The sequence below is a fragment of the Magnolia sinica genome, chromosome 13, assembly GCF_029962835.1.
Source record: "Magnolia sinica isolate HGM2019 chromosome 13, MsV1, whole genome shotgun sequence".
Lineage (NCBI taxonomy): Eukaryota > Viridiplantae > Streptophyta > Magnoliopsida > Magnoliales > Magnoliaceae > Magnolia > Magnolia sinica.
Window position 1 is genome coordinate 80,634,552 of NC_080585.1, and position 26,282 is coordinate 80,660,833.

The 26,282-nt window shown below is 39.3% G+C and overlaps 1 protein-coding gene and 1 long non-coding RNA gene across 6 annotated transcripts; one reads left to right on the forward strand and one right to left on the reverse strand.

Moving 5' to 3' along the window:
* Positions 1-12,017: 12,017 nt before the first annotated feature.
* Positions 12,018-15,300, forward strand: LOC131222403 (uncharacterized). 2 transcript variants are annotated; one of them, XR_009160030.1, is made up of 4 exons: positions 12,018-12,156; positions 12,855-12,980; positions 13,625-13,674; positions 15,084-15,300. It is a non-coding gene; the product is annotated as an uncharacterized LOC131222403 (long non-coding RNA). The 2 variants fall into 2 exon arrangements; XR_009160029.1 differs by lacking the exon at positions 15,084-15,300 and having other exon boundaries at positions 13,625-13,830.
* Positions 15,301-16,158, reverse strand: LOC131222401 (lysophospholipid acyltransferase LPEAT2-like). Of its 4 annotated transcripts, none has more exons than XR_009160027.1 (3): positions 15,862-16,158; positions 15,729-15,780; positions 15,301-15,654 (listed from the first exon to the last, which is right to left on the reverse strand). XR_009160027.1 is itself a non-coding variant. In XM_058217454.1 (3 exons), the coding sequence occupies exons 1-3, from the start codon at positions 16,009-16,011 to the stop codon at positions 15,493-15,495; spliced, it is 360 nt and encodes a 119-aa protein (XP_058073437.1). In that variant the 5' UTR covers positions 16,012-16,158; the 3' UTR covers positions 15,301-15,492. The 4 variants fall into 4 exon arrangements, 2 of the variants coding, with proteins under 2 accessions (XP_058073437.1, XP_058073438.1); XM_058217454.1 differs by having other exon boundaries at positions 15,301-15,653; positions 15,732-15,780; XR_009160028.1 differs by having other exon boundaries at positions 15,301-15,776.
* Between the last annotated feature and the right edge of the window lie 10,124 nt (positions 16,159-26,282).

Here is a 26,282-nt window from a genome sequence, read left to right on the forward strand (position 1 = left end):
ACCCAAATGGCTACACCACCGTAAAACACTGGATTGATTTCCCACCGATGAAGCCTTCTCGGGCCCACCATTATGTACGTATTTTATTTAGGCATCGACTTACTAGGAGGTTCGCATCTTATCCTGGCCGTCCATGTGTAATGCACACCATTATGTTTGTGTTTAATCGCCGCTGGGAGGGGTGCGCCTGATGGCCAGCGGGTGTGGCCCGGTTTGTTGGCTCACCTAGATGATGGGTTGTATATCCCAGCGCCCCCATCTGTTTTAACAGCTCATCTCAGTGCATGGTCCCTAATATGAATCAGATTCGAAGCTTAAGTGGATTGTACTGCCCAGGATGTGTTGGGGCGCCCACATATTACAACCTTCCTTGGGCCTGCCGTGGTGATTTTTGGGTCCCAGGACGGTGGGCCATGCTATGGAAACAGCTTTTACAAATAGTGTGTGCCCCACACTGACGGGTCTGTCATGTTGTATGTGTTCTAGCCTCGTCACCTATACGTTTTACCATATTACTTTAGAGTGTGGGCCCATTATGGGGCCGATTCAAAGCCCCAGTGGATCACACCACTAAGGTCATGAGGCTTGATGATGCCCGCCATTGGAACTTTTTTAGGGCATACCGCCATCTGTGTACTGTGCCCACAGTATAGACCCGATCTTAGTGCGTGCATGACGTTCACGCCATGGGGCTGTCTTGTTATACAAGTTATACGTGGACCCTGGGTCCAACTTATTGTGTATATGGTATTGGCACCATAGGCCTATTTTTACGTATGAGATGTATCCACACCATCCCACCTTGGGACCCATCCTTATTTTAGGTCCTACACATTACTTATGATTTAGCCCATGTAAATCCATTATTGTAAATGGTGGGATGCTCTCTTGGGCCTGGTAAAGCTTGCTTTGATGTCCGTTCTAGGCCTACCATGATCATCGTGGATCCTACAAATTGTCGTCCCGTTTGGATGCTAATAGTATCATGTTTTAACCACTTGTGTGCGGGCTGATTGAGTGGGCCCATTAGCTTGAAAGATCACTCAAGTATAGCCTCGTGGGCCTCGATAAACTTGATTTCCAAGTAGGTTCCACTTATTGTGAATGATGCATTTCTATTATCATTTGATGCAATCTTTTACATTTGTGTTGGTATGACACTTCATCGATTATTTATGTCGCATTACATTAGTGATTGGTACAAAGTTTACGCTTATACTTTCTATAACATTTTCTTTACATTGATATGACACCTTCTTTATATTAAGGATGGACTTAATCTATGCTAGATGTAACATTTATCTTACTCTTTATTTAGCATTACTCTTATGTTTGGTATACTACTTTTCTTATGCTTGATGTGGTATTACATTATCATATCCCATCTGCATCATGTTTGTGTGACCTGGATGATGGCTAATTCCTGATTTTTGGCTTGTCTATGCGTGGCAAGGTCGCATTGATGACTTTACAACTTGGGACATTTTCAAGGGAGTCATATGAGATGGGGTCACCCTGCATGTATGTATGACTTGCGTGACATGGTTGCATGACTCGGATGATGGACTCAAGCATTCATGCATTGCATGATGCATTTACATCCACAACCTAGCGACATCGAGGTTGTGGCAACCATATGATTATCGTGGTTGTTAGTCTGAGTATGGACATTGAAAATCTGGTTATGTTTATTGGGCACGTAGGATGTCCCTAGGTGAAAGTCCCTAAACCGTGTGGGCCGACAAAGTGTTCCAATGTCGAGATCGAATATATAACATGATCGCATGAGTGCAAAATACCAGTTGGCTGCGTCTCCCGCTATGTTGGGATCTGTTGAAAATAGGGTGTGACCTTATCCTCTTCTATAAAGGGGGCTATAAGCTAGGTTAATTCTGACTAGCTCATGAAATGAGTCTATTATTAGTGAGGATGGGGATTGACATACCACCGACGAGGCAAATAGTAACTCTATGCCAAAATAGTGAAAAAATGACTGTTCAAAATCGTCTTAAACACATAATTACAGACGGTTCTGGAATGTTACATGGTTTGTCTTTTTTTGATGTGTCGTAAAAGTCAATAGATGATTAGAATCCATCGTCAGAATTCGTCAGTTATGAATCATCATTTATTATGATGGCACATAACCGTCGCCTAACCAGATGCAGACATTGTAGTTTGTAAGCACTTATATGTTTATCACACATAAGGTTGTTAAATTTTGTGAGACAAAGTAATACCGGTCAGATCGTAAGTACGGTTAGATCGCAACTACTATACATGCCTGAAGATCAGCTCAAGATTGACTCATCATCTTAAGAAGATGTCGCTCGATTTTAAGACTAGATGATCTCTATATTTGCTAACCAACATGTGATATAACCCTAGAGAGATCTTAGGTTAGGTGTTTTTAAAAAAATCATGTACTTTGGATTACTTTTGATGTATGTGTTCAAGAGTTCGGTTGACCTAACTTCCTCGGCTAACCTAACTCCAGGTTCTAGCTAAAATTCAAAATTTGTTGAAAATTCGGTCATCCTAACTTTTGGTTCGGCTAGCATAACTTGAAATTCGGCCAGCCTGAGTGAAGTTCGTGTTAAATTCTAGCAATGTAAAATTTTGTATTTCATGAGAAACAGCCAGCCGAATTTCACCTTGGGTTAGCTGAATTTTGTATAAATCTTATCTCACGTAATCCGATAGCTGTTGGAATGAATTTGGTGGAATTTGGCTAGCCGAACCTATTATTAGGCTAGTTGAATTTCTAAACCCTTTGGTTATAAGTAGAGGCCTTTTCTCATTCTGAACTATAATGAAAAATTAGTATAAACCTTTTGCAAGTGAGAGAGAAGCTCAAGTCCTCATCAAGCTAATTGTGTGATATTTATATATTTATTTTATTATTATTCAATTTCCTTTCTCAAGTTAATCTCAATCATATTCTTGAGATAGTCTATACTTATAAAGCCCGTATCCTAGTCCGTACTATTCCATAGACTTCCACAATCCTCCCGGTCGAATTCCGGCAACCCGCGATCTATAATCGGTGCTTGCGTGCGACCCTAAGTCGTATCCCGTAGATTTGAGTCGGCTCAATCCGAGACTTGTACTATTGCAACCGCACCGTTGTCGCTGTTCTGACGCAGCATATTACGTGCCGAGGTGATTCCCAAGCCAGGAGATGTGGACCCGCGTTCAGTTCGAGAAAACATCGCGCATTTGCAATCCCAAGAGAATCTCTACAACATGTCTCATCAATCAATCACTCAATCAATCAATCAATCACCTCATGTCAAGTACAAGCAACCCATACCCTACACTTACTACTCTCTTACACAAGCTACCCCAAATTCAACCCTTACATCACTTCACCCATCCCTCTCCCCATCACTCCATCACTCACATCACCTCTCTTTCTCTCATCTCTCTCTCTCTCTCTCATTTTTTCTCCCAAGCTCCATGAGAGCAACCCATGTCCAAGGGAGAGGAGAAAGCCATGTGTGGCCCACCTTCCTACCACCCAATCCCACCCTCCAAGCCTCATCTTAACCGTTGGATCACATTCTTTGGAGCTATGGGATGCGTTGGCGGAAGAAGGAAGAGGAGATCAAAGGTGGGTGTTTCTATAGGCTTAGATTTCATATTTTTATGATGGGCCAAGTGAGGCCTACCGATTGATGGTATGGATCTCACTTTGGACCCTAGATGTGGCCGATGGTCCACCTTGATTCCCATGATCATTCCATGATGGGGCCATTTCCATGGACCCCATCATGATGTTTATTTTCCCTGCATGGATAGGGTCATCTAGACCTTGCATTTTGGTGGAGAAAGGATCTCCACCGTTGATTTTGATCGGTGGGCCCTCACTTGATGTATGTTGTAAATCATGGAAGGGACGGTCCATAGTGCCGGGGTCCCTCCATCACTCGATATCTCTCTTCCTCTCTTTTTCATTTTTGTGTGATGATGTGGCCATGTGGCCCACCCAGATGTACCCCACATTGATGTATGTCTTATCCAAACCGTCTAAGCTATCTGGGCCCTACCTTTTGGTGATGGAAAACACAAGCATTAGACTGATCCGAATCAAGTGGGCACATCCATGTGGGACCCACCTTAATGGACGTTCACACCGTCCAGCGTCCCTGGACGCTGGACGTGGTCCAGTGAAGGGTGAACCAGCAGTAGGGTGTACTGGCAGCAACAGACAAAAATAATATATATATATATATATATATATATATATTAGCTTGGTTTGAGGATTTTGGGTGGGCTGCTCATGCAGGCCCCACCTTGATGTATAAATCTGATCCACGCCATCCATCCCATTCCTCAGCTCATTTTAGGCGTTGAGCCGAAAAATAAAGTCAATCAGATTATCTGGCGGGCCATATCTTTGAAAACAATGGTTTTACCATTGAAATCCACTCTGATATTTTTATACACCAAAACATGCTGCATATTGGGCTCATTTGGACTGTCTTGAGCTATAGGATCCAATGGGTGGAGTGGATCCACCTGATGTGGGCCCCACCTGTGAAAAACCGCAGAAAAACCATCTTTTTAAAAATAAAAAAAAAATAATAAGCAGCAGGTGCTGCTGCTGACGTCCAGAGGATGTGTAGCAGGGTCCTGCTGCGCTGGGACGGTCGGTCAGGGACCGTGGGTTCCATACATGGGCGCCACTGTGATGTGTGTTGAACATCACACCGTGCATTTGGTGGGCCCCTTTTCGCTGAGAGCCCCACTCCAAAGATCAGCCGTATGTGGTGCTCAGGTGGCCCACATCACAGGGAACAGTGGAGGATTGAACGTCTGCCATTGAAACCCTTTGGGTCTCACAAAAGTTTGGATCATTATGAAATTTGTTTTCCTCTTCAGCCGGGTCCGTGTGACCTTACCTACAGATTGGGTGAAAATAAACATTATGGTTGGCCCAAAGTGGGACCCACTGATGTATGTATTGTATCCACTCCTTCCAATAGTGTGGACCCCCACCATGAGGTATGTACTTTATTTATGCCATCCATCCCTATGGGACCCACCATGATGCATGTGTTGCATCCAAACCGTCTAGTCATTTGGCAAACTTGTCTTACAGGCTTGAGACTAAAAATAAGTCAGATCTAAAGTTCAAGTGGACCCCACCATTTAAAGTAGTGGACAGTGACGTCCACCATTCAAACTTCTAAGGGCCATGGTAGTTTCCAATTAAGCTTATGTTTTTGCTTCCACTTCATCTACATCTATGTTAACTTATGAATAGGTCGGATCTCAAAAATACATAAGGGTAGGCCTGATTAATATACATGAAGCCCATTTGATTCGGCCCATTTGAATCAGCCCATTTGATTCAACCCGTTGATACGACTCATTTGATATTTGGGGCTCATGGGTTGAGGCCCATTGTGATGTATTAGGGCCCGTGGGTTGAGGCCCATTGTAATGTATTTAGGGCCCATGGGTAGAGGTCCATTGTGATATATTTCTAGCCCATTTGGTAAGGCTCATTGTGATGTATTCAAGGCCTATAGTTAAGGCCCAGTGTGATGTATGTATGGGCCGTTAAGTTGTGTATGAATTTCTTGTATGAGTCACTCCTTGGGAGCAATATTGGTTAAATGGCCACATTGTTGGGCAATGCTGGTTTAATGTCCACATTGTGACCTTCCCTTAGGCCTTGTTCGGCCGATTCCGATTGTCGAAGCCGATTGTCGAGGCCGATTATCAATGTCGATTATTGATACCGATTATGAGTATGTGATAGCATAGCATCATGATACATGCCCATACGCATCATCTATATGCTTGTTATGAGATGTGGTTGACCATTGCATATGTCATTGGGCAGGTTATGAGATTCCCTGATAGGCGGAGATTATCTCACATGAGTGCACGGTGTGCACAGGATTGATGCATGACTGGATTGTATGACTCATGCATCCTGCATTGTGTGTTGTGATTACTGTACGCCCTGGCGACATCAGGGCCTTAGCCTCCACAGGCATATCGTGGATGGCCAGATGGGACACTGAAAATGTTTGGTTCTAGTATACGGGCGCCATAGATGTCCCTGGGTGAAAATCTCTAAACCTCCGTGGCTAGGAGACGCCCCAACGTCGAGGCCGAGTAGATATATATGAGTGCATGAGGGCCGTATACCAGTAGGCTGCGTCTCTTACTGTGTCATGGTTGGTTGAGAGGGGGTGTGACCTTACCCGCCTGAGTGAGGGGGCATTATCTAAGTTGAGTTTGACCAGCTTGATGAATGGGTCCGCTATCGACGAGCCGGGCTCGATATTAGCAGGCGGATAGTGAGGTCTCTTCCACTTACCCAGTTGTGCCCTCGGATAGGGGCGACAAGATGGCGTAGAGTGTACTAGACCTTGGTAATTTTCTCAGAGAGGAACTGTACTGATATGTGGACTTATTGAGCAGGAGTTACATACTTATTCATTCACTATCCACTTGGGCTGGTGGTGCACAAATATTTGTTACGTGTACCTTCGCAATGGCCAGGATTTCGGTTGGGGCGTGCGACTAACCTGAGATCAGGAGTTCACCACATTGAGTCTGACTATCCAAATTTAGGTATGAGATTGGTTTGGATAAAAGTCCTTTGTGGTGGACCCCATAGCCTGCGATATTACGTACTATCATCCTGACTTCACATTCCAGTATGGTCATTCCATTCGTACCGCATATTGCATAACATCTGCGGCATATGGTACCTTGGGTTACTGTGTTTCTGCATTTATATGGTCTAGGTACGGCTAACGGTATTCGTGAACTCATCAGGAATTGTATAATGCATCACACCTTGGTATCTAACATTTGGCTCTTTATGACTCCTCATTTGCATAGCTGATCTGTATTACGCATTTTGATATTGATTGACTCATGGACTTGTCAGTATTTCTGCTTACTCTGATTACTCTGATATTACATACTTGACACTTATCTTGAGTACACACTTTCACCACCCTCTAAGCTTTTTATAAGCTTATGCAAGATAAATGCATGCAGGTGGCGTTAGGTTGCAGCAGCGTTGAGCTTGTAGCGTGCAACAGACTTTTTGAGCTTTGATTTCGATATATGTATTTCCCTTTTAGCATTGTATTCAAATGATTATATTAGTGGATATGTGATGATGATGTTGCCTTTATGATTGGGTATACTTGTGGTTATGCTTCTTATGAGACAAATGTACATTTGGAAAATCCTCCTTGTAGGATCCCAGGATCGGAACCTGGCGTATGGACGTTGGGAGCCGAGAATGGGGTACTACGGAGGCTATTGGCACCGGATTCGGCAATCGAAAATTTTGTTAGCCCGATTTCTGGGTTTGGGGCGTGACAATACTTCACTTGAAAATTAAGATAACTAAATCTGTAACAGTAGAGTTTTTCATTTTTTAACATACTTTAGAACCCTAGACTCTTTCTGGTTGAACGAATACTGTCTCTTATACATTCAAGAAAGAAGATCTTCTAATATAAACTTTGACTACTTTGAATCTACATTAGAAGAGAAGTACTTTATTATTTTATTTCATTTAGAAAGGTTTTTCTAGGAATCTTATCTTTTCAAACCCCGTTGTCAACATCCTCCAGTCCTCTTTAAGCATTCAAGAACCACTCTCTTAAGCCTAACCCCTCCTGGACTACAAATCTTAAGCTATAGGGTACCCATTTCATACAAGCCATTTCAAGTTGTAAGTCGAGATTAAGTCATCATCATTTACATCCATAATTCATAAATTGTGTTATTACTTCCCTTCTCAACCTCCTTGCTTCTCTGGACTCCCATCGGGCATATGCTCTATAACTTATAGGAGTTTTAGATCTTGTCACATCAGATACCCATGGCTGCTTAGTCCCTTTGCATGTCATTCTAACATCATTACATCTCATTTGAACCCACTTTCTTTTCTAAACATTCTCTGGACGTATGCTTGGTGACTTGCAGGAATTATGGATCTTATCGCATCAGAAATCTGAATATACATAGTCCTGTCTTAGTTCTTTATATTCCAGCATTAAATTTCCTAAGATTTGCTAACCACACGAAGTAGAAACCGTATATCCATACGGGCAAAGAAGTTGCCTAACACTTTCCATCTCCATAACCAAGGTCCCTTACTTGGAATCCCAGGTCGCAGATCAGGAGTTACTTTTAAATAAGGGAACCTTTGGATTCTCTAGCTTTCATAAATTCTGCGAGTTCTACTCGACTATGGGATTTTGAGTAAATTGGCTAATGGCGACTCCAAGTCAACTACACCATCAATACAAGTCAACCTACACACCCAAACACCACCAATCACGTGGGCACTAATTTCCAGTGTTCATAGTAAAAAAATGAAAAACGCTGATAATGCTTGGTTAGCCAAAATCTAGACTTCATATAGAGATTACATCCCCACCGCTGTCAGCCACGGATGCCGCCGCCTTCTTCCCCTTCCCCCCCTTTTTTATTTCGAATGGGTTTTGTAAACCTCTTACAATTGGGATATTAGTAGCCTACGTAACCGCAACTATAAGGTTAAACTCTACTCCAATATGCTAGAATCTGGCAATTGAAGGGATCCAATGACTCCTGTTGTTAGTTTGTGATACTAGCAACAATAGAACATTCTCATTAGGGTTTGGGAAGCAACAACTATGCTGGAATCAACAAGTTACAATATTAGATTCCAGAAACACCATAATCCCCTAGTAGAACACCATTGTTGTGAAGCACTACTAGGGTTATGGGTGAAAACCATGACAATATCAAAATAATGACCCAGATTTGGTCCTTATTGTCCACAATTAGACAGTCCATATCTATCTCAAATTGGATGAATTTTACCAAAGGATCCACCATAGCCTATGTATAGTCAGCTCTGATACCAACCATAAACTCTAGTTTGCAGAATTGAAAGGAATGCATTATAGATGGGAATTTAGAAATCTAAACTAAAATTCATACTTAGTTAAAGGGCCATCGATGTAAAAAAAAATTGTCGTAGTCTTTCGCACCTTACGCCCTTAGAGAAGCACCGAGATAGGAATAGAAAGCTTCAGTACTGTAAATTCTAGTTTGCGGAATTGAAAGGATCGAGCAGTGCATCGGAGATGGGGATTAAGAAATCTAAATTGAAATTCATACCAGGTTGAAGAGCCATCGCCGTAAATAAATTGGTGTAGTCTTCCACACCTTACACTCTTAGAGAAGCACCGATGTGGTAATAGAAAGCTTTAATCTTGTGTAGGTTTGGAGAACCAGCCAAGTTTAAGTATTTGTTGAGAGAGAGGAGTTTGAAACCAATCGAAACTTCTCTCTTAAGGCTCCACACGAATTTAGGATTCTTAGTCTAATAAATACATTGTGCATACAACACAGTTGTAGCGCACCACCTTTATACAAATTTAGACTAATCACAAGTAATTATAGGGTTGTACATCAAGCCGAGTCAAGTTGAGGTGGGCCAAGGTCGGCTCGACTTGTCCATGCTATACTCGAGTTCGAGCTCAAGCTCACCCTCGAGCTCAACATTGAAGCTTGGCTTGTTTGCCAAAGCTTTCAAGTCGAGTTCGAGTCGAGTCGAGTTTACCTCGAGTCGAGTCGAGCTTGTTCATATGTTAATTTATTATATATAAATAAAAAAATATATTAATCACCTACCTTTGTGGTAAACGAATGGGCTAAGCAGGCCTTAGACGAGTCATCGAGTTGGGATTGGACGCGGGTTGCTTGAAGTCGTCGAGTGGGCTGCGTGGGTTACTCAGAGAGATCAGGAGAATGAGTCAGAGAGATTAGGAGAATGAGAGAAAGAGAGAGATAGAGAGGGGCAGAGAGTCTCGGGCGGGCGGAGATGACGACCGGCGGGCTGCTGGGTGCGGCCGTGTGGGTTGCGGCGTGCTGGGTAGGGTAAGGGAAAGAAAGAGAGGGAATGGGACAGGTAGGGTTTTTTTTTTTTTTATAACTTTTTTTAAAAAAAGGTTTTATATATATATATATATATATATATATATAAAACCTTTTTATATATATATATATATATATATATATATATATATATATAAGGAAATGGTACTATAAGGTTGAGTGCATAGAATCTTAACATAAGGTCGATTCCTGTCTTCGTGTGAGCCGTCGGATGTTGCGAATTAGAAATCAACGGAGATGCTCTAGGCGGGATTTGAAGGAGAGAGACCGGTCGTTCCGGTTATGTCGAGGGCGAACATATACACGGCCACGTAAATAGGGATTTTTCAGCCCTTTGAATCCCTAGCCGTGCAACCATCTCTCTCTCTCCCCCTCAATCCCTACTAGCAGCCACACCTCGTGCAGCCCTCTCTCTCCCTCAATCCCTACCACCAACCACGTTCGCCTCTCTCTCTCTCTCTCTCTCTCTCTCTCTCTCTCTCTCCTTCTATCCCTCAATCGGTACCACCGCCGCGACTGCCTCCAGCTCTCTCTCCCTCATTCCTTACCACTATGTTGTGCAGCCTCAGATTGAGCGTTATAGGTAAGGCCTCTATTTTTTGGTATGGTTTCTATTTTACATCATGAGCACTTACATCCGGATAACACATCATCATCATGAGGTTTTTTTTTTTTTTTTTTTGTTTTTTTGTTCTTTTAGAAACAAAAACAAATACAAATGGGTTTGCAGGTGGTGCAGTGTATGTTTGGGGGTAGCTTTTGTGTTTTAGTGCTCGGATGTCAGCTCATCATCCAGAATTTTCGTGATAAACTGTATGTTTATTGAATTTCTCAAATGCATTATTTTTCAATTCAAAAGTTCGTGGGGCCACAGATATGACTAGTGCAATCTACATCGTATCCATTTAGCCATGGCCCACAGCTTTAGGCTCTTTATGATCAAGCAGTTGGGGAACTGATAGAAATGAATGGTGTAAGTAAGATCTAGAAGCCCAAATAAGGAGTCAAAATCGACCATAAATCAGTATTTAGTCATATATACTTCTGGTCGAGGTTCAGCTGCAGAAAAAGAACAGAGGGGTAACTTGTTTTGCTCTCAAGTGAAACAGAATCAACTTGGTTACAGAAGAGCTTTGGTTCCATGTTCAAAAAAGAAAAAGTAACAAACCAAAAAAGTACATATACATATGTTAGTCCCTTGACTTTCTGAACTGTAAGGGAACTACAACACTTAGAAGCTGCTTTTATGGGGAATTTGATAACAACACCAAAAGCTACTTTTGGCAGCTTCTCTTACAAATTAGAAGGTACTCTAAAGTGTAGAATGGCTTCTACTTTGAAAAAAGAAGTTGCCACCAAATGCACTTTTAGCCTAAAAACTTTGAAATCTAGAAATCCTTCCTAGGCTCAAAAAATCGAAGGACTCCAACATCCTAAGCTAATTTCTAGCACTGGAATCAACTAAGACTCCCTAAGAATGTCAAAAAATAACATTACTTGTTGAAAATTAAGAACAGTTGACCCTATGAATTTTTTATCACCAGAAATGGGATGACCTCACTATGATGTCAGCATCATTTCATGGTAACCTCATCAGATCGTGAGTCCTAGTGACCCCATCCTTTGGCCTTGTTTCTTCTTTTACCGTATCCAATCAGCTCTATATATCAGAAACAAGATAGGCAACTAATGTCAAATTTCATGTGGACCATACCATTATGTGATAATTCAAGTTGGAGGAGTTCAGTTTGAAGCTCTTACTTCATCCCTTTGCAACCACCCCCCCTTTTTGGTATCATAGAATGAACTTTTATAAAAATTAAATATCAATCAAAATCACTATCCCAATTTTTATCATTGTCGCTGTCATAGACAACTCTATTTCAAAATGCAGTGCGTTAATTTAAATCAAGGAAAGCTTTTGAAAATCAATTATCAAATAGAAATCAATATCTCAATTTTTATCATTATAACTTCGTCATGGACAACTACAGATTGAAATTTCAAATGATGTGTGTGTGTGTGTGTGTGTGTGTGTGTGTGTGTGTTTGTGTTTCTTGATCAGATATGTAGTGTAGGTGTTTCACCAAGGCCTTCTAATAAAAGTTTATAGGGACATTACTTTCATTAATACTCTAAGAAGGATAGGTGGAAAAGAGATACTTACATTTGATTCGGCAGCAGGGTTCATATTCCTAAAGGTTAAGAAAGCCCTGCCAAGTATGACGATTCTCTTCACCTTGCTAGTGAATGATGAATCCTTTTTAATTGCTTGATGAAACAAACAAAACAAAAATCACAGATTTAGGTCTGATTACAATGGATACTGCATTGGAGACAAAAAGTTCACTGAAAATGGTTATAGAGCATTAGTATATGTATTATTTTTCTGCAGTATAGGATTCGTACATGTGGGACCCATGGTACAATGAAAAATAAATGCTGATCGTATGGGCACCACACCATGCATTGGGGCTTGCCCGCAAATACTCTAAGATCAGAAGATTCTAACCCTTCATCAGTAGCCTTTAAATAGGTAAATGTGAAAACAGTCCAGTTCACATTAGAAGGAAAAATAAGCCTAGAGATAAGATTGGATGCTTATGATCATCCAATCATGAAGAATTTTGGGGAGTCCTTGATCTTTGGTGGGGCCCATGAGATCAATGGTCTATATACCAAACCATGACCTCCACTTGTACTGTATAGCATATCAGGACTCTGTTCACACCCGATTGGGATCATACCACTAGCCCAACACCATTGTACAAATCTATGGCTTTACAAATTGCTATCAGTTTTGAAATCGAATTTTCATGTGGAAATTTCTTAATGTCAGTGGCATCTCTCTCTCTCTCTCTCTCTCTCTCTCTCATGTTTCCACTAGTCTTATGTTTTGAATGACAACATGTATGTAGGGGGTTCTTACTTCCATCTTTTATCGAGAGTAGCAAAAACAACAGCCTTCTTTATTTTCAGCTGTCAATGGTCAATCTACTGTTCAGTAGGTCACACCAACAGTTGGTAGAGCTCCAAACAATCAGGTAACTCATTCTAGGTGGTCCTCTCTAATTTTTGTTTTGTGATGTTACATGCTAACTCATTCCTGGCGGTCCTCTCTAAACCTGTGCTTGGCCATGGGCCATTCATTAACCAGGCCTGAAATTCACGTCAGTGTCCAACCCACATGCATAAAAACCAAGCCAAAGCCTGGTCCATGGTCAGTCAGGCTTGGAAGCGTGACGGGCTAGTCCAACCCAAATGTTACATATGCAGAATGCACTGCATAATGCTGCAATCGAATTCTTCACAACAATTAATTAAATTCATTGCTATCACATTCTGGGGCTGGGGTTGGGCTTAGGGTTGGGAGATGGGTTGGGGCTGGGGTTGCACGGCCATCTGAGCTGCACATTCTGTGAGTTTTGGTCTTGGGATGCAATTGCTCCTGTTGGAGTAGCAGCTTGGCCCTGCACTGCAGTAGCTGACGCATTCGCCACTTGTGCTGGAGGCTGTTCACCCTATCCAACCGATGTAAATAGTAAATCAGAAACACAAAATGTTTAAAAGAATGCTGTAATTCAGATAGGAATGGTGTGTTAGACTTACAAGGTAGATCTGTGAGTTTTCATGTTTAGTGGATGGATGGTCTTCAACCAAGTACTTATGCCCATTTCATGTTATGCAGGAAAAAGTGAAAAATGAGCTTAAGAAACTACGTCAAAGCCTTGGTTTCAGGTTACTTAGTGTCTTTTTCTAAAACTATATCATTCACCTCTTCGTGAAATTGGTTATTGTTAGTATACGAGAGACATTATTATAATTTCTATCAGGGCATATACTACAATGGTAAGAAATACCATTATTATAATTTCTTTTCTTTAAAAAAAAATATAGGCCATAGCTATGGCTATTAACTAGAGCTTTTTATTTGGAAACTGTAGCTATTACTAACTTCAGCCTATTACTACGGTTAACTACAAATATAATCCATAGCTATATGTCTTTTGAGTTTTGGAAAGTATAGCTACGGATTTAATCCGTAAGATATATTCGTAGCCATATCTTTAAGACCTATGGATATGTTGCCAACCGCCATGGATGTGCTATGGATTATAACCGTAGCTATTTATGTTTAGCTACGGCTTTTATAAGTAGCTTTTACCACTTTTTTTGGTAGTGTAAGTTAATACAATATGTTTCAGAAATTGTATTTTTGATTGATTTCATATTTTTGGGGCACCTTTGGGCGTCCGTGGTGGGCCCCACATACATGATATGTTGGGGGCCACCACTTTAAATTTCTAAACTATACATATTTCTAGAAAATTGATATTTTACTTTGGCCAAAATGGGATCCATGTGATCGGGAATCAAATCCCAAAACGGGACAAGTTGAACATTGTGGGCCACTACAATAGAACATTTTGTAAATAAGCAGTTTTCAGAAGGTGTTTCTTAAGGCAAGGTTGCAAGTGGTGGTTGGATATGCCTATTCCTTGAGTGGTTTGTAGAGATGCCAGTCAAGTTTTCTGATTGTTGTTGAGGAGCCACCAAGATTTCTTGTCCATTCTCTCTCTCTCTCTCTCTCTCTCTCTCTCTCTCTGCTTTTGTTTTTTCATTTCAATATATATATTTTTTTAAATCTTCCATGTTAAAAGATGTACCGTTACTTGGTTGTTTCATCTGCAATGATAGATCTTCGGCCATATAATTTGCAACCATGGAGTCTGGTTTTCAATCTTGGGACAGGTTGAATGCTTATTCCATTTAAAGGAGATATGAAATCATACATGCATCCTTTATTATGTGAAGGATTTATAATTTATAATTTATAATTTTTTAATTTTTTTAAAGAAAGAAGCCTGGAATGAACATTTCTATTTTTGTTATGCTTACTGCTGCAATACAGAGCTGTTATGCAAGAAATTCTTTGTTATGTTAACATGACCATGAGTTGTAACATGCACGCTCTGCTTTGGGCTACAGGCTGTGTATTATTCTTTTCGCTTCCTTCCGTAGAGCCATCTCAGGCCTGTTGTAGAATTATTCTTCAAGAATCCATTCTCTCACCCATATTGAATGTAACTTCACTGCAATGTAACCACAAATGTGTTGTTTTTACAAGAGATGTTTGTTTCTTGCAGGGGCCAAGGAGCAGCAATAGCTCTTCATCGAAGCAAGAATCCAAACTAAAGACAAGTGTGATGTAATGTAGAGAAAGCATTTGTATATGATGTATTTCCCTCCCTTTTTTGGCCAATTTGTTGTAATACATGAAAAGAACAACACCTAAGCAATCATCATTTGTGTGAATTTCCAATCAGCTTTTTTTTTTTTTTGGTTATGTAAATAAAATAAAAATTATCAAAAGCAATAGCCTTGTTACAAGACTTTCATTTCAAGATAAGCCAAACATCGATCATTTCATTTAATCATATTCCCATATGTTCATCATACAACCTCTAGTTTCCCACCTATTGTAAGTCACACAACGTTGAATTAAAAGCCAATCATTGAGCATTTCATAGGGACTCTAATATGCCCATATAATCATCATGCAATCACTAGCTTTCCACCTTTTATCAAGCCACGATGCATCGAATTAGAAGCAAAGAGCACAACAAGCAGTGGGTTCCTTCTTAGGCAGGCCATGAAATCGTCGGAACTAATAGCACCGTCATTGTCACTGTCAAACAAGTTGAATAGCTCAGATACCTGCATCCATGAACAATTGTTTCAGAACGCAAATAGGGATTGTGGAATATAGGAGCAGTTGCTTCTCTGCATACTTCCATTATCGTCATTCATGCTCGGCATTGCAGAATGGATGACATCTCCTAACTGTGCACACAATAGGATCAAAGACAAGGGGGCAAAAAAGGGAAAAAGCTTGTTACAGGAAAACAATAGAGCAGATGTTACATGTTGCTTTGTGATGTAACCCTTGCTTTCATCATCACAACCATTAAAGGCTGCTGTGCAAGCTTGCTGAAACATTGGCTGCTTCATTATATGGGCTGATCCGAGCAAGAACCGTGGGGTAATCAATTGGAAACAATCTCGAAATTTCATCAATGGGTCATGTTCTAAGCTTGAATCTTAATTTGGCAAGAACATTCCATAGGACCATCACCAGATTCATACTGACAAAACTTTTTTGTTTGCATCCAATAATGAAAATTCGGTGACTCTCTTGTAGGCAAAGCAAAGTAAAAAACATAAATTGGATTGTTCCAGTTTATGAAAGACAAGGGAAATCACAAAATCTTGCAATCATACCAAGTGTTAGCACTAGATACAATAATACAAGGCCACTAGCAATCTTCTACAAATGTCCAAGTAAACAAGGTTACTGGCTTCACCAATTAAAAATACAAAAGTAAATTTTACAAAAAAAAAACAAATAAAAGAAACCTTTTTTCTTTTTACATGCAAAAACTGTAACACCTGGTCCATTCGGTACTATTTTCCATGCTTATGATGGAGAGTGTTGATTGGTAGTTTGATCATGGATCTTCGTGCTCAGGTATTACTATGTATATAAATAATAAAAAAAAAAATTCAGTCAAAAATCTTCCTTGTGGTGCGCCGAACTCGGGACTTGGTTTATGGAAGTCGAGTGCCGAATTCGGGGCATCACGGAAGCTGTCCATCCCCGGGTTTGGGGCGTGACAGAAGATGGTATCAGAGCATAAGATTTGGGATCAATTACGAGCAAAGTCCGCTAGTGGAAAACATAGAGGAACTTAAACTATGTCTCCCAGCGTCATTGATCGAGAACCTAGATGCTATTAGTACCCCTGATTTGTATGAATCTAGAGACATGAATGTAGGATTCCCAGTTTGAGAACCTAGTCAAAACAGGATCCTCTATTTGAGACCCTAGAGAATATACTTAGTACCTTGGCATAAGGGAGATAGCGGTGAGCAATACCCTTTAGAGTTTGATGGATGATTGTTTGATATATATGGTGATATGTATGTTTGGATTTCATGTTATGAGTTTGATAGTGTGCTTAGAACTAGAAATTTCGAGGATGAAATTTTTATTAGGGGGGTAGATTGTAACACTTGGTCCATTCGGTACTATTTTCCATGCTTATGATGGAGAGTGTTGCTTGGTAGTTTGATCATGAATCTTCGTGCTCAGGTATTACTATGTATATATAAAAAAAAAAATTTCAGTCAAAAATCTTCCTTGTGGTGCGCCGAACTCGGGAGTTGGTTTATGGAAGTCGAGGGCCGAATTCGGGGCATCACGAAAGCTGTCCGTCCCCGGGTTTGGGGCGTGACAAAAACTGTTATTGATTTGGCTTTGGGATCAGGGAAGCTTCAGTTTCAAAATGTTGGCATGTATAAAAAAACAAGAAGTAGGAGTGGGAGTGCAGGTCTAAGCATCAGCAACACCTAGTTAGACAGTCTTTGCAACTAATTCCCACATAAGGAATACCAAACTCCAAAGAACTATCAAGTTTGAAAAGGAAAAACACCAACTTCCAAGGCTCTTCAACGCCCTTTTCTTGTATTTTCTTAATCTTATATGGCAAAACAAATTTCCTTTGTTTCCCCACTCTTTTAATTCTACTTTTCTAACTACACCCAATGACAGAATTAAAAAAATGCAAGAAAACAAGGAACCGGTGGAGAAAATTTCCTATGGATACTGGATACACTACAAGCAAATTTTTGGTTATAATTTTAAGTATGAATACTTTTTTTTTTCAGTAACTAAAAAACAAGGCCACAAAAAAGAAATCTGAAAAAAAAAAAACAAAAATTAAAGAAAAGTTTGTGATAATCAGCATCCTTGGAACCTGCTAATCAAGTTGTTGTCATGGGTTCGAGCACCCATTATGGTGAAATTCCACTGTGTGGTGTGAGTGCGTGGGCGTGTGTAAAAAAAATAAAAATGCAAATGACCATTTTCTCCGATTTGATAAAGTGAACTCATGAATTTGCTGCTGTAAAAAAGAAATCTCAACTTGTAAATGTAGTGGTCTACAAAAGTAGGTTGCATCTGGCAGTGCCAACTAATTCAATTGCATTAATTACTCAGTGAAGTAGAAATAACCAAACTAATTCAATTGGGTGAGCGTTTGCAATTCCACTTAGTTTCATAAAGGAAGTTTCAAATGCATCCTTATGAAATCAGTGTGCTTAATTGAATTGATAGAAAACTGAACTAAGCCAATTACTTAGAAAAAGGTCATTTATTGATTGGATGAGTGTTTATCAGTTGTGTATCTAAACGCAGTCTCGGTAGAATCAGTGTTCTAAACTAAATTGATAGTGAACTAAACTCAGAAATTTATTTACAATTCTGTCGTTTATTGATTGTGTTTGCAATTCAAATCACTTGCATATCCGAAGTTCTAAACACAGCCTCAGAGAATCAGTGCACTGAATTGAATCAACACTGAACTAAACTTAGCAAATTTCATAGTATGAGCAAAAGGTTAAAGTGTTAAACAGAGATATCGACAGCCAAACAATAAATACAATTACTGATCAATTCTTTAACATAAATATCACACATAAAACCTGTTTGATTACTTGTGATAAGCGTAACAGTTAGATTGCAGATCTGTTTTACATACATTGGCTTTCTAACTGAATACGTGGATAAAGCTACAAACAGCTAGTAAAGTGATCATTCCTTCCCAAAACCTATTTATGAAGCCTAGTTAGATGATGAACTCACAAGCGATGAGGAACATCTATAATCAGTTTGAAGAATCCCTTTTGAAGAAAAAATTGCCCATACTTGACAAACAAGAGACGTATTGACTCATTTTCAATTTTGAGCTTGCCCTTATGCTTAAGGGTCGACTGCTTGACTGGGCCTACATGGCCCATGGGTGTATTATCTGGTATGTCAATCTTATAAGCCTGATGAAAAGATTTAGCCAATAGTCTACACTCAGTAGAGAAAATCAGACAGGTAATGATTCTCCTATTTGCATTTTTTTTGTACAATCACCCACAAACGATAGATGAGAGTAGACGTGTGGTCTTCATAATTTTAAGTATGAATACTTTTTTTCAGTAAGTAAAAAAACAAGGCCATACAAAAAATCTAAAAAAACAAAAATTAAAGAAAAGTTGGTGATAATCAGCATCCTTAGAACCTGCTAAGCAGGTTGTTGCCATATCTGTGACATCAAACCATGATTTTATCTTTATCTTTTTATTTTATTTATTTATTTATTTATTTATTTGTCTTTATAATGGTGTTGACATCAACAACATGATAATAAACACTATCCCTCTTGGCTAATATGGAATCATCGACAAGAAAGAACTAAATCAAAGAAATCTAATAATCAACATCATTAATACAATGAAGAATTAGAAATCTTAGGGCCTGTTGGATGCCTGTAACTTTTCTAAAATGTAAGTAAGTTACAGGTGACTTAGTTACAGTTGGAGTTTGGCGGAGGAAAGTCACAGGTGACTTTCTCTCAACTTGTAACTAAGTTATAGGAGAAAGAGCCGAAAATCTTACAGGTGCTGGAGTCTTTTTTCAAGTTACTTGTAACTAAGTTACAGGTAATGGTTGAAAATTTTGAAATGAAAATCGTTGGGAAGAATCGCACCTACATTGAAGAAGCGTACCTACCTTCTCAAATGGAGTGAAGGCTGAAGGGCCATTGAAGGTTACAAGCGGCCATTGAAGGCGAGGCTACAAGAGGCCATTGAAGTCTATCAGGCTACATGCGGGCGCAATGAGGGCTACGAGGCTGACATTGGGGAGAATCAAAGCTCTGTATTGAAGAAGGTTGGTGGTCATTGCTGTATAAATAGACATCCATCCCTTTCCAATGTCTTCATCTCCATCTCGCCTCCGTTTCCCTCTCTCAAGTCTCCTTCTCCCTCGCTCAGTCTACTTCTCCCTCTCCCATCAAGCTTCCGCAAGGTTCGAAACCCCTTTTTCTCTCTTTTGCATTTTCCTTTTCCTTTATTTTTTTTCCTTTTGCATTGACGGAGGCAGTTTGGTGAGGTAGCGTGGATAATGCAGATGATCTGTGGGGCCCACCATATTGTATTTGTTTTATCCATGCCATCCATCCATTCTTTTGGATCGTTTTAGGGCTTGATTCCAAAAACGAGGGATATCTAAATCTCAGGTGGACCACACCACCGAAAACAATAACGATTAAAAGTCCACCATTAAAAAACTAGTAGGGCCCACTATAATGTTTGTTTCACATCTAAGCTGTTGATTAGGTCATAAAGACCTGGATGAAGGAACAAAACAAAGATCAGTTTGATCAAAAACATTGGTGGCCCACCAAAAGTTTTTAATGGTGGGTGTTCAATCAACATTGTTTCCAATGGTGTGGTCCACCCGAAATTTTGATGTACCTTATTTTTGGGCTGATGACTGAAAATTTTCTGGAATAATGGATAGATGGTGTGGATGAAACAAATACATCATAGTGGGCCACCTTAACACATTTAGTCCCTGATTTGTTAGACAATGTTTTGAGGGAGGGGCCCCACAGAAACCATTTTAGCTCCTGATCTGCCACTGGGTTTCATGTAAATTGTCTCCATAACATTGCTACTTAGATACTCAACAACATGATACATTCAATCTATCATGAGTATGACTATTGCTCATTTCCAACATGTATATCCACCCTTAAATGCAACTTCTCAAGCTGTCATGTGCATGTTTTGATAAGTTATTGCACCATGGGAAATTGAAAGTCCAACGAGGGACAACATTGTTGGGTTTGAATGTAAATACTAAGGGCCTGTTTGGGTTCCACTTAAAAATAAATTCATATATTTGTAGTCGATCTCTAATTCATATCTTATAATTACATGAACTTGGATTACACTCTAAAATTTAGTTTATGTAATTCACATTTCGGATCTGACAATAATAGAGATGCAGAACTTGTACAAGCACTTCTGGATAGACAGTGTTTTCAGGGAGGGCCCCCACAGAAACCATTTTAGTACCTGATGAATTGACAGAGGGCAGTCTCTAAATCATCACTAGTTTTACGTGATTATATTGACATTGTTTACCCTCAAGGATGGAGACTATCTGTCCATCACAACACCTTAAAGCACACAAGACAGCTTGTCTGTTCTCTAATCACATAGAGCTCACTTAGCAATTCATTGAAAAGTAAGAATCCTGATAGAAACCTGCATTCTATCCTTACTGAAGACCAAACCTTCTAACCTCAAAACCAGGTCATAACTTATACATAGATCCAGAGCACTCCCCCTTCCCATTAACATCATTCATGATAGCCACGTAGTGCCCAAGACATTGTTTACATGTGATAATGGTGTTACAGCTACCCGAACAAGTGAAAAACCAACCCCGACACATGAATCACTATTCAAAAAATGGGCCCCACCATGAAGATTTCTGTTCGCTGTTGGCTGGACTGCTTCAAGAAAAAATGGTAATGTGTGCAGGTGGTTCCAACAAACTGGTAATGTGTGTAACGTATCTGTTAAATTTGTCTGATATGTGCTCATGCATAGTATCTTTGAGCTGACTGTTCTAAGATTGTATCCCTCCTGCCTGTTCTTGGCAACGCTGGGAGCAATACATTGAAATCATACATGACGAACAGGGTATACTATCTGCTGGAAGTTCATTGAAGCAGAAGTGGCAGTGAGTTCGCGACATTGTTTCAATGTAATCTGCAAAACACTGTAACAAGAAGCATACACAGATTTAGTGTACTAGGTCTTATGACTGAATTAATACATTAACCAATCAGACATTTTGAGAACTATACAATGTTTTTTTTTTGTTATTCATCCCTTAAGAACGAAATAAGAATACATATAAAATCTTATTGGGTGTAAAGAGAAAAACAAGGTCCATTAGACCAGTGATGTAATCAGTTGATGTAGTATGCTACATTAGCATATACTTCCTACATAGAATGATATGTTGGGAGATCTGGAAGATTGAGTCCTTTGAAAAATCTTTGTCCTGTTCAAGATGCTATTTTCTGGATTTAACTTCGTCTTCTTCTTTTGACATTTTGAATAGTCCTTTTTTCCCCCCTTCAGTCTGACAATGGTTTGGGTCTTATAAAATTGTCTAGCTTTTTTATTGGATTTTGTCTGGTTTGAGGCATTTGCTAGCTATATTCAAGATCTAAGGCTTCGAAGATGCTGTTGCTTTTAGTACTGTTGTAGTTGCAGGATTTTTCTTGACATCACGGTGTGACTTTTTCTTCCTTTATCAAAATGATCTGAATCCGATTGGTTCATGGAGATCCTGGTCAAGTGTCTTTATTTTCAAGTTTGCTTAGAAATATCTTTGTAGAATATGTTAGTAAAAAAAGGAGTTCATTAAAGTGTTTCTTTAGCTTTGCTGTACATTCTGTCTAGAACACTGTTAGGACCTGAAAGAAAAAAGGCCCTCGTTTCTTCTTCATCTTCTTCCTTTAAGTCTATAACTAGGATTATTTAGAAAAGATAAGAAAATACAAAAAGGGCTAAGGCAAAGCCCATGGGAGCATTGAACCCAAAAAAATAAATAAACGATTAGGCTGATTTAAATGAAATGTTTAACTTGGCCTGGATCCTAAGAAAAATAGCTGGACCATTCACTCCTAATGTCAGACATCAACATCCCCACCAAATTTTGAGAAAGCAATGCCCGTTTGATAATTGCCCCTTTCACTTTCTCTAGCAATGCCTTGTGGAGATTAAGTGTCCTTGAAGATCCCATGCTTCCTCTCTTCCAGATCTCCAAACATATCATTCATGCCTAGGGTTTGCAATTAGGAAAGTTATGAGCAGCTTTGAGAGCTACTGTGCTTGCATATTGTACATGTATTAGAGAAGATGTGGACGCAAATGGAGCCCCACGTAAAGAACCGTGTTATGCAGCCAAATGTTCAGATCTTTATTTCTTACCTTTATGTGCCTTTTATGTGAGATGGTTGGTTATCTGTAAAAGTTTATCCAAACATGGCGGATTCAGATCTCATGATGGAGCTAAATACCATGGTTGCAGCAGCTGCGGCAAGTGTACTAATTATCTGTTGGCTTGAGCAAAATAATATGCTAGAAGAGCCTCATGAACAACAACAACCACGGAATTGGACAGGTGCTCAAGCTGCAGATGCGATTATTAATGGGCTGGGGCTAACGTGCTTCAATTACATTTGTATGCACAAAGATGCATTTTTTTGCCTTCGTGACATTATACGAGAGAAGAGTCACTTGCAAGGCACATTTGGTGTATCCTTAGAGGAAGGATTAGTGATTTTCCTTCATACACTTAGCCATCACGTAAAGAACCGTGTTATGCAGCATCATTTCAACCATTCTGGGGAAATGATTAGTCGTCACTTTAATAGAATGCTTAACGCAATCGTCGGGCTACATTCCTAATTTCTAAAACCGCCTTGGAATGGGTTGCCTCCTGAGATATTGAATGGTACGAGGTTTTTCCCTTATTTTCAGGTTAGTAAGTACATATTTTACATTTTTATAAATTTAATCCTAAAGTAAGGAAAAATAAGTTATACTTCTTTTTCTTAGGGTTGTGTCAGAGCCATAGACGGCACACACATTCCAGCCATGGTCGGTTTGAAAGAACAAGCTAAGTGGCGTAATCGAAAGGGATATATCTCCCAGAATGTCCTGGCGAGTTGTTCTTTTAATTTAAAATTCCAATATATACTAGCTGGGTGGGAGGGATCAACCTCAGATTCACAAATGTTAGCAAATGTTGTAAGCTAAAACAATAAATTAATTGTCCCAATAGGTATTAATTTAAGTCAATCAATAAATACATATTAATTAGTTAATATGTACCTTAAAATTAAGTGACTTCGGGCTTATGTTTCTTGTAGGAAAATATTATTTAGTTGATGCTGGTTTTGCAAATATGCCCTGTTTCCTAGCACCATTCCGTAGAGTTTGATATCACCTTAAGGAATTCAGACAGGGTTGCGAGCCAAGGACGAAAGAAGAATTGTTTAATCTTCGTCATTCCTCGTTACGGAATGCTATAAATCGTGCATTTGGAGTATTAAAAGCACGATTTTCTATATTGAAGATTGCCCGGCTTATCCTATGCGCACATAAGTGAATATAATTCATGCATGTGTTATCCTGCACAATCACATTGTGAATGAAAATCATAATCAAGATCTTGAGTTGGAGTATAATAATGATAATAACGACGGCGATATGGGAGAAGATGTGGACGCAAATTCAGATATTAATGGAGAATTCGAAGCTAGTGATAATGAGGATGAAGACGAATTTGAGAATGTTTCCGTCATAGTTAGAAAGGAGAAGAAGCGATGGAAAGATTTTAGACTTGCAGTTGCATCTGATATGTGGGCAAACTATATTCCACAACGTAATGATAACTAAATGCTTCTTTTTAATTTTTTTGTAATGAATATTAATGCTCATATCCTGATTTTAGTATTTGTATACGAATATAATATTGCACGGATGCAATTTAGAGTAATGTTTTTTAAATTCATTTTTTTTTTCAATTTATATATCTTAAGTAACTTACAAATGTGATATCTTTTTAAGAAATGGCGTAACCTTTAAATTCAAGTAATAGAGGCCGAAAGACACAAATCAATTGGACCGACTATATAGACGAATGTATGGCTAATATATTAGTTGATGAAGCAATATTAGGAAGAAAAGCTGATAATGCTTTTAAAGAGGTCACTATCAATAAAGTGTGCAAAATGGTGGAAGAAATATTTTCTGTACATGTGAGTAGTGAGAACTGAAGGAATCGATTACAACTGTTAAAGAGCAAATATCTTTTGATTAAGCTTGTATTGAGCAAGAGTGGATTTGGCTGGGACGATGAAAGAAAATACGTGACTTCCGAAGCAACGGTTTGGAATGAGTTAATATAGGCAAAACCTGAGATAAAAAAGATTAGAAATAAGCAGTTCGAGTCTATATATGGAGACGATTCTGCCATGGGGAGTTATGCACGAACTCCAGCTAATCCTGATGAGGAAGATGTCGTGCCAACTCATGCCTTTGATGATATCTAGTTGTCTTCAGTTAACTTTGATGCGTATACACCATTTGCGCCAATGAACTCTTCATTTTGGGATGAGACACAATCTAAAACTCAACAATTTGGAGGAAGTAGTAAAAAGACTACAGGAACCTCAACTCCAAGGCCATCAAAGAAAAAGAAAGCTACTATCGGACAATTGTTGTAGAAAGATTTGATGGCCTTTGCGGGTCAATAGACAAATTTGTCGCCCCCAAGTCTACAACTGATGCTGCACTTATGACAACGAAATTATGGGAGGAGTTGGAGAACATGATAACTATCGATGAAGACATGATGTATAAGGCTTTTAGGTTCCTTTCAGATCGGCCGAATCTTATACATGGGTTCCTTCATAGTGTATCCCCTGCCCAAAGGCATGTATGGTTGGAGAACATGGTTCCTAGATAGATTACTTTAGTTTGATGTTATTTGTTTTTGACTTTCTTTCCCTTAAAGCATTGTAAACATATCTTGTGAAGAAAATGAAAATTTTTACTTGGATATGTTACCTCAAGTTTTTTGCCCACATTACTAGCATTTTGAAAACATGGGCCCACTTTTATGGTCCACCTATTGATTAGTTTAGCCTAAGAATCGGCCAAATTATTCATTTACATGAGCTTAATAAAATGAAATAATTTTATCCCAATCTTTTTTATGTGTCAATCTGATTTTTCAACGATTCTCTATTTCAAACTCTATCTAGCGTGAATATCCAACTTATTACCTGTAACAAAGTTACAGGTTATCAAAACACAAAACAAAGTTACCTGTAAGTTACAACTTACATCCAAACAGGATTACCTATAACTTACACCTTAAAAAAGTTACAGGCATCCAAACAGGCCCTTAACAGAGACTACAAACACTGTAAATCACAACCATTTAAACTATCAACAAGAGATTATCAAGAACATAATGCCAAACACTTGTAGTGAAAAGAAAAGAAAAACCTAATGGAATATAAGAAAAATGATGAATGCACAAAAATCATTAGTAACGTGCTTGGTGAGAATAAACCAATAGCAAATTCCAAGTCTAATAGCTATGGACCGTCCCAAATCACTGCCCAAACTCAGAACCTGGATCCAGAGCCAGAGTCTGATCCATGCACAGACCCAGAACCTGCATCCAGAGCATCTCAATCTAAAAAAAAAAAACCAAGGAAAATACCAAAAATCAGAGGCCTTACCTACAATGCTCAATCTGAGGCTGCATAGCGTGGTGGTAGGGAATGAGGGAGAGAGAGGTGGAGGCACTCACGGCTGGTGATACTGATTGAGGGAGAGAAGGAGAGAGA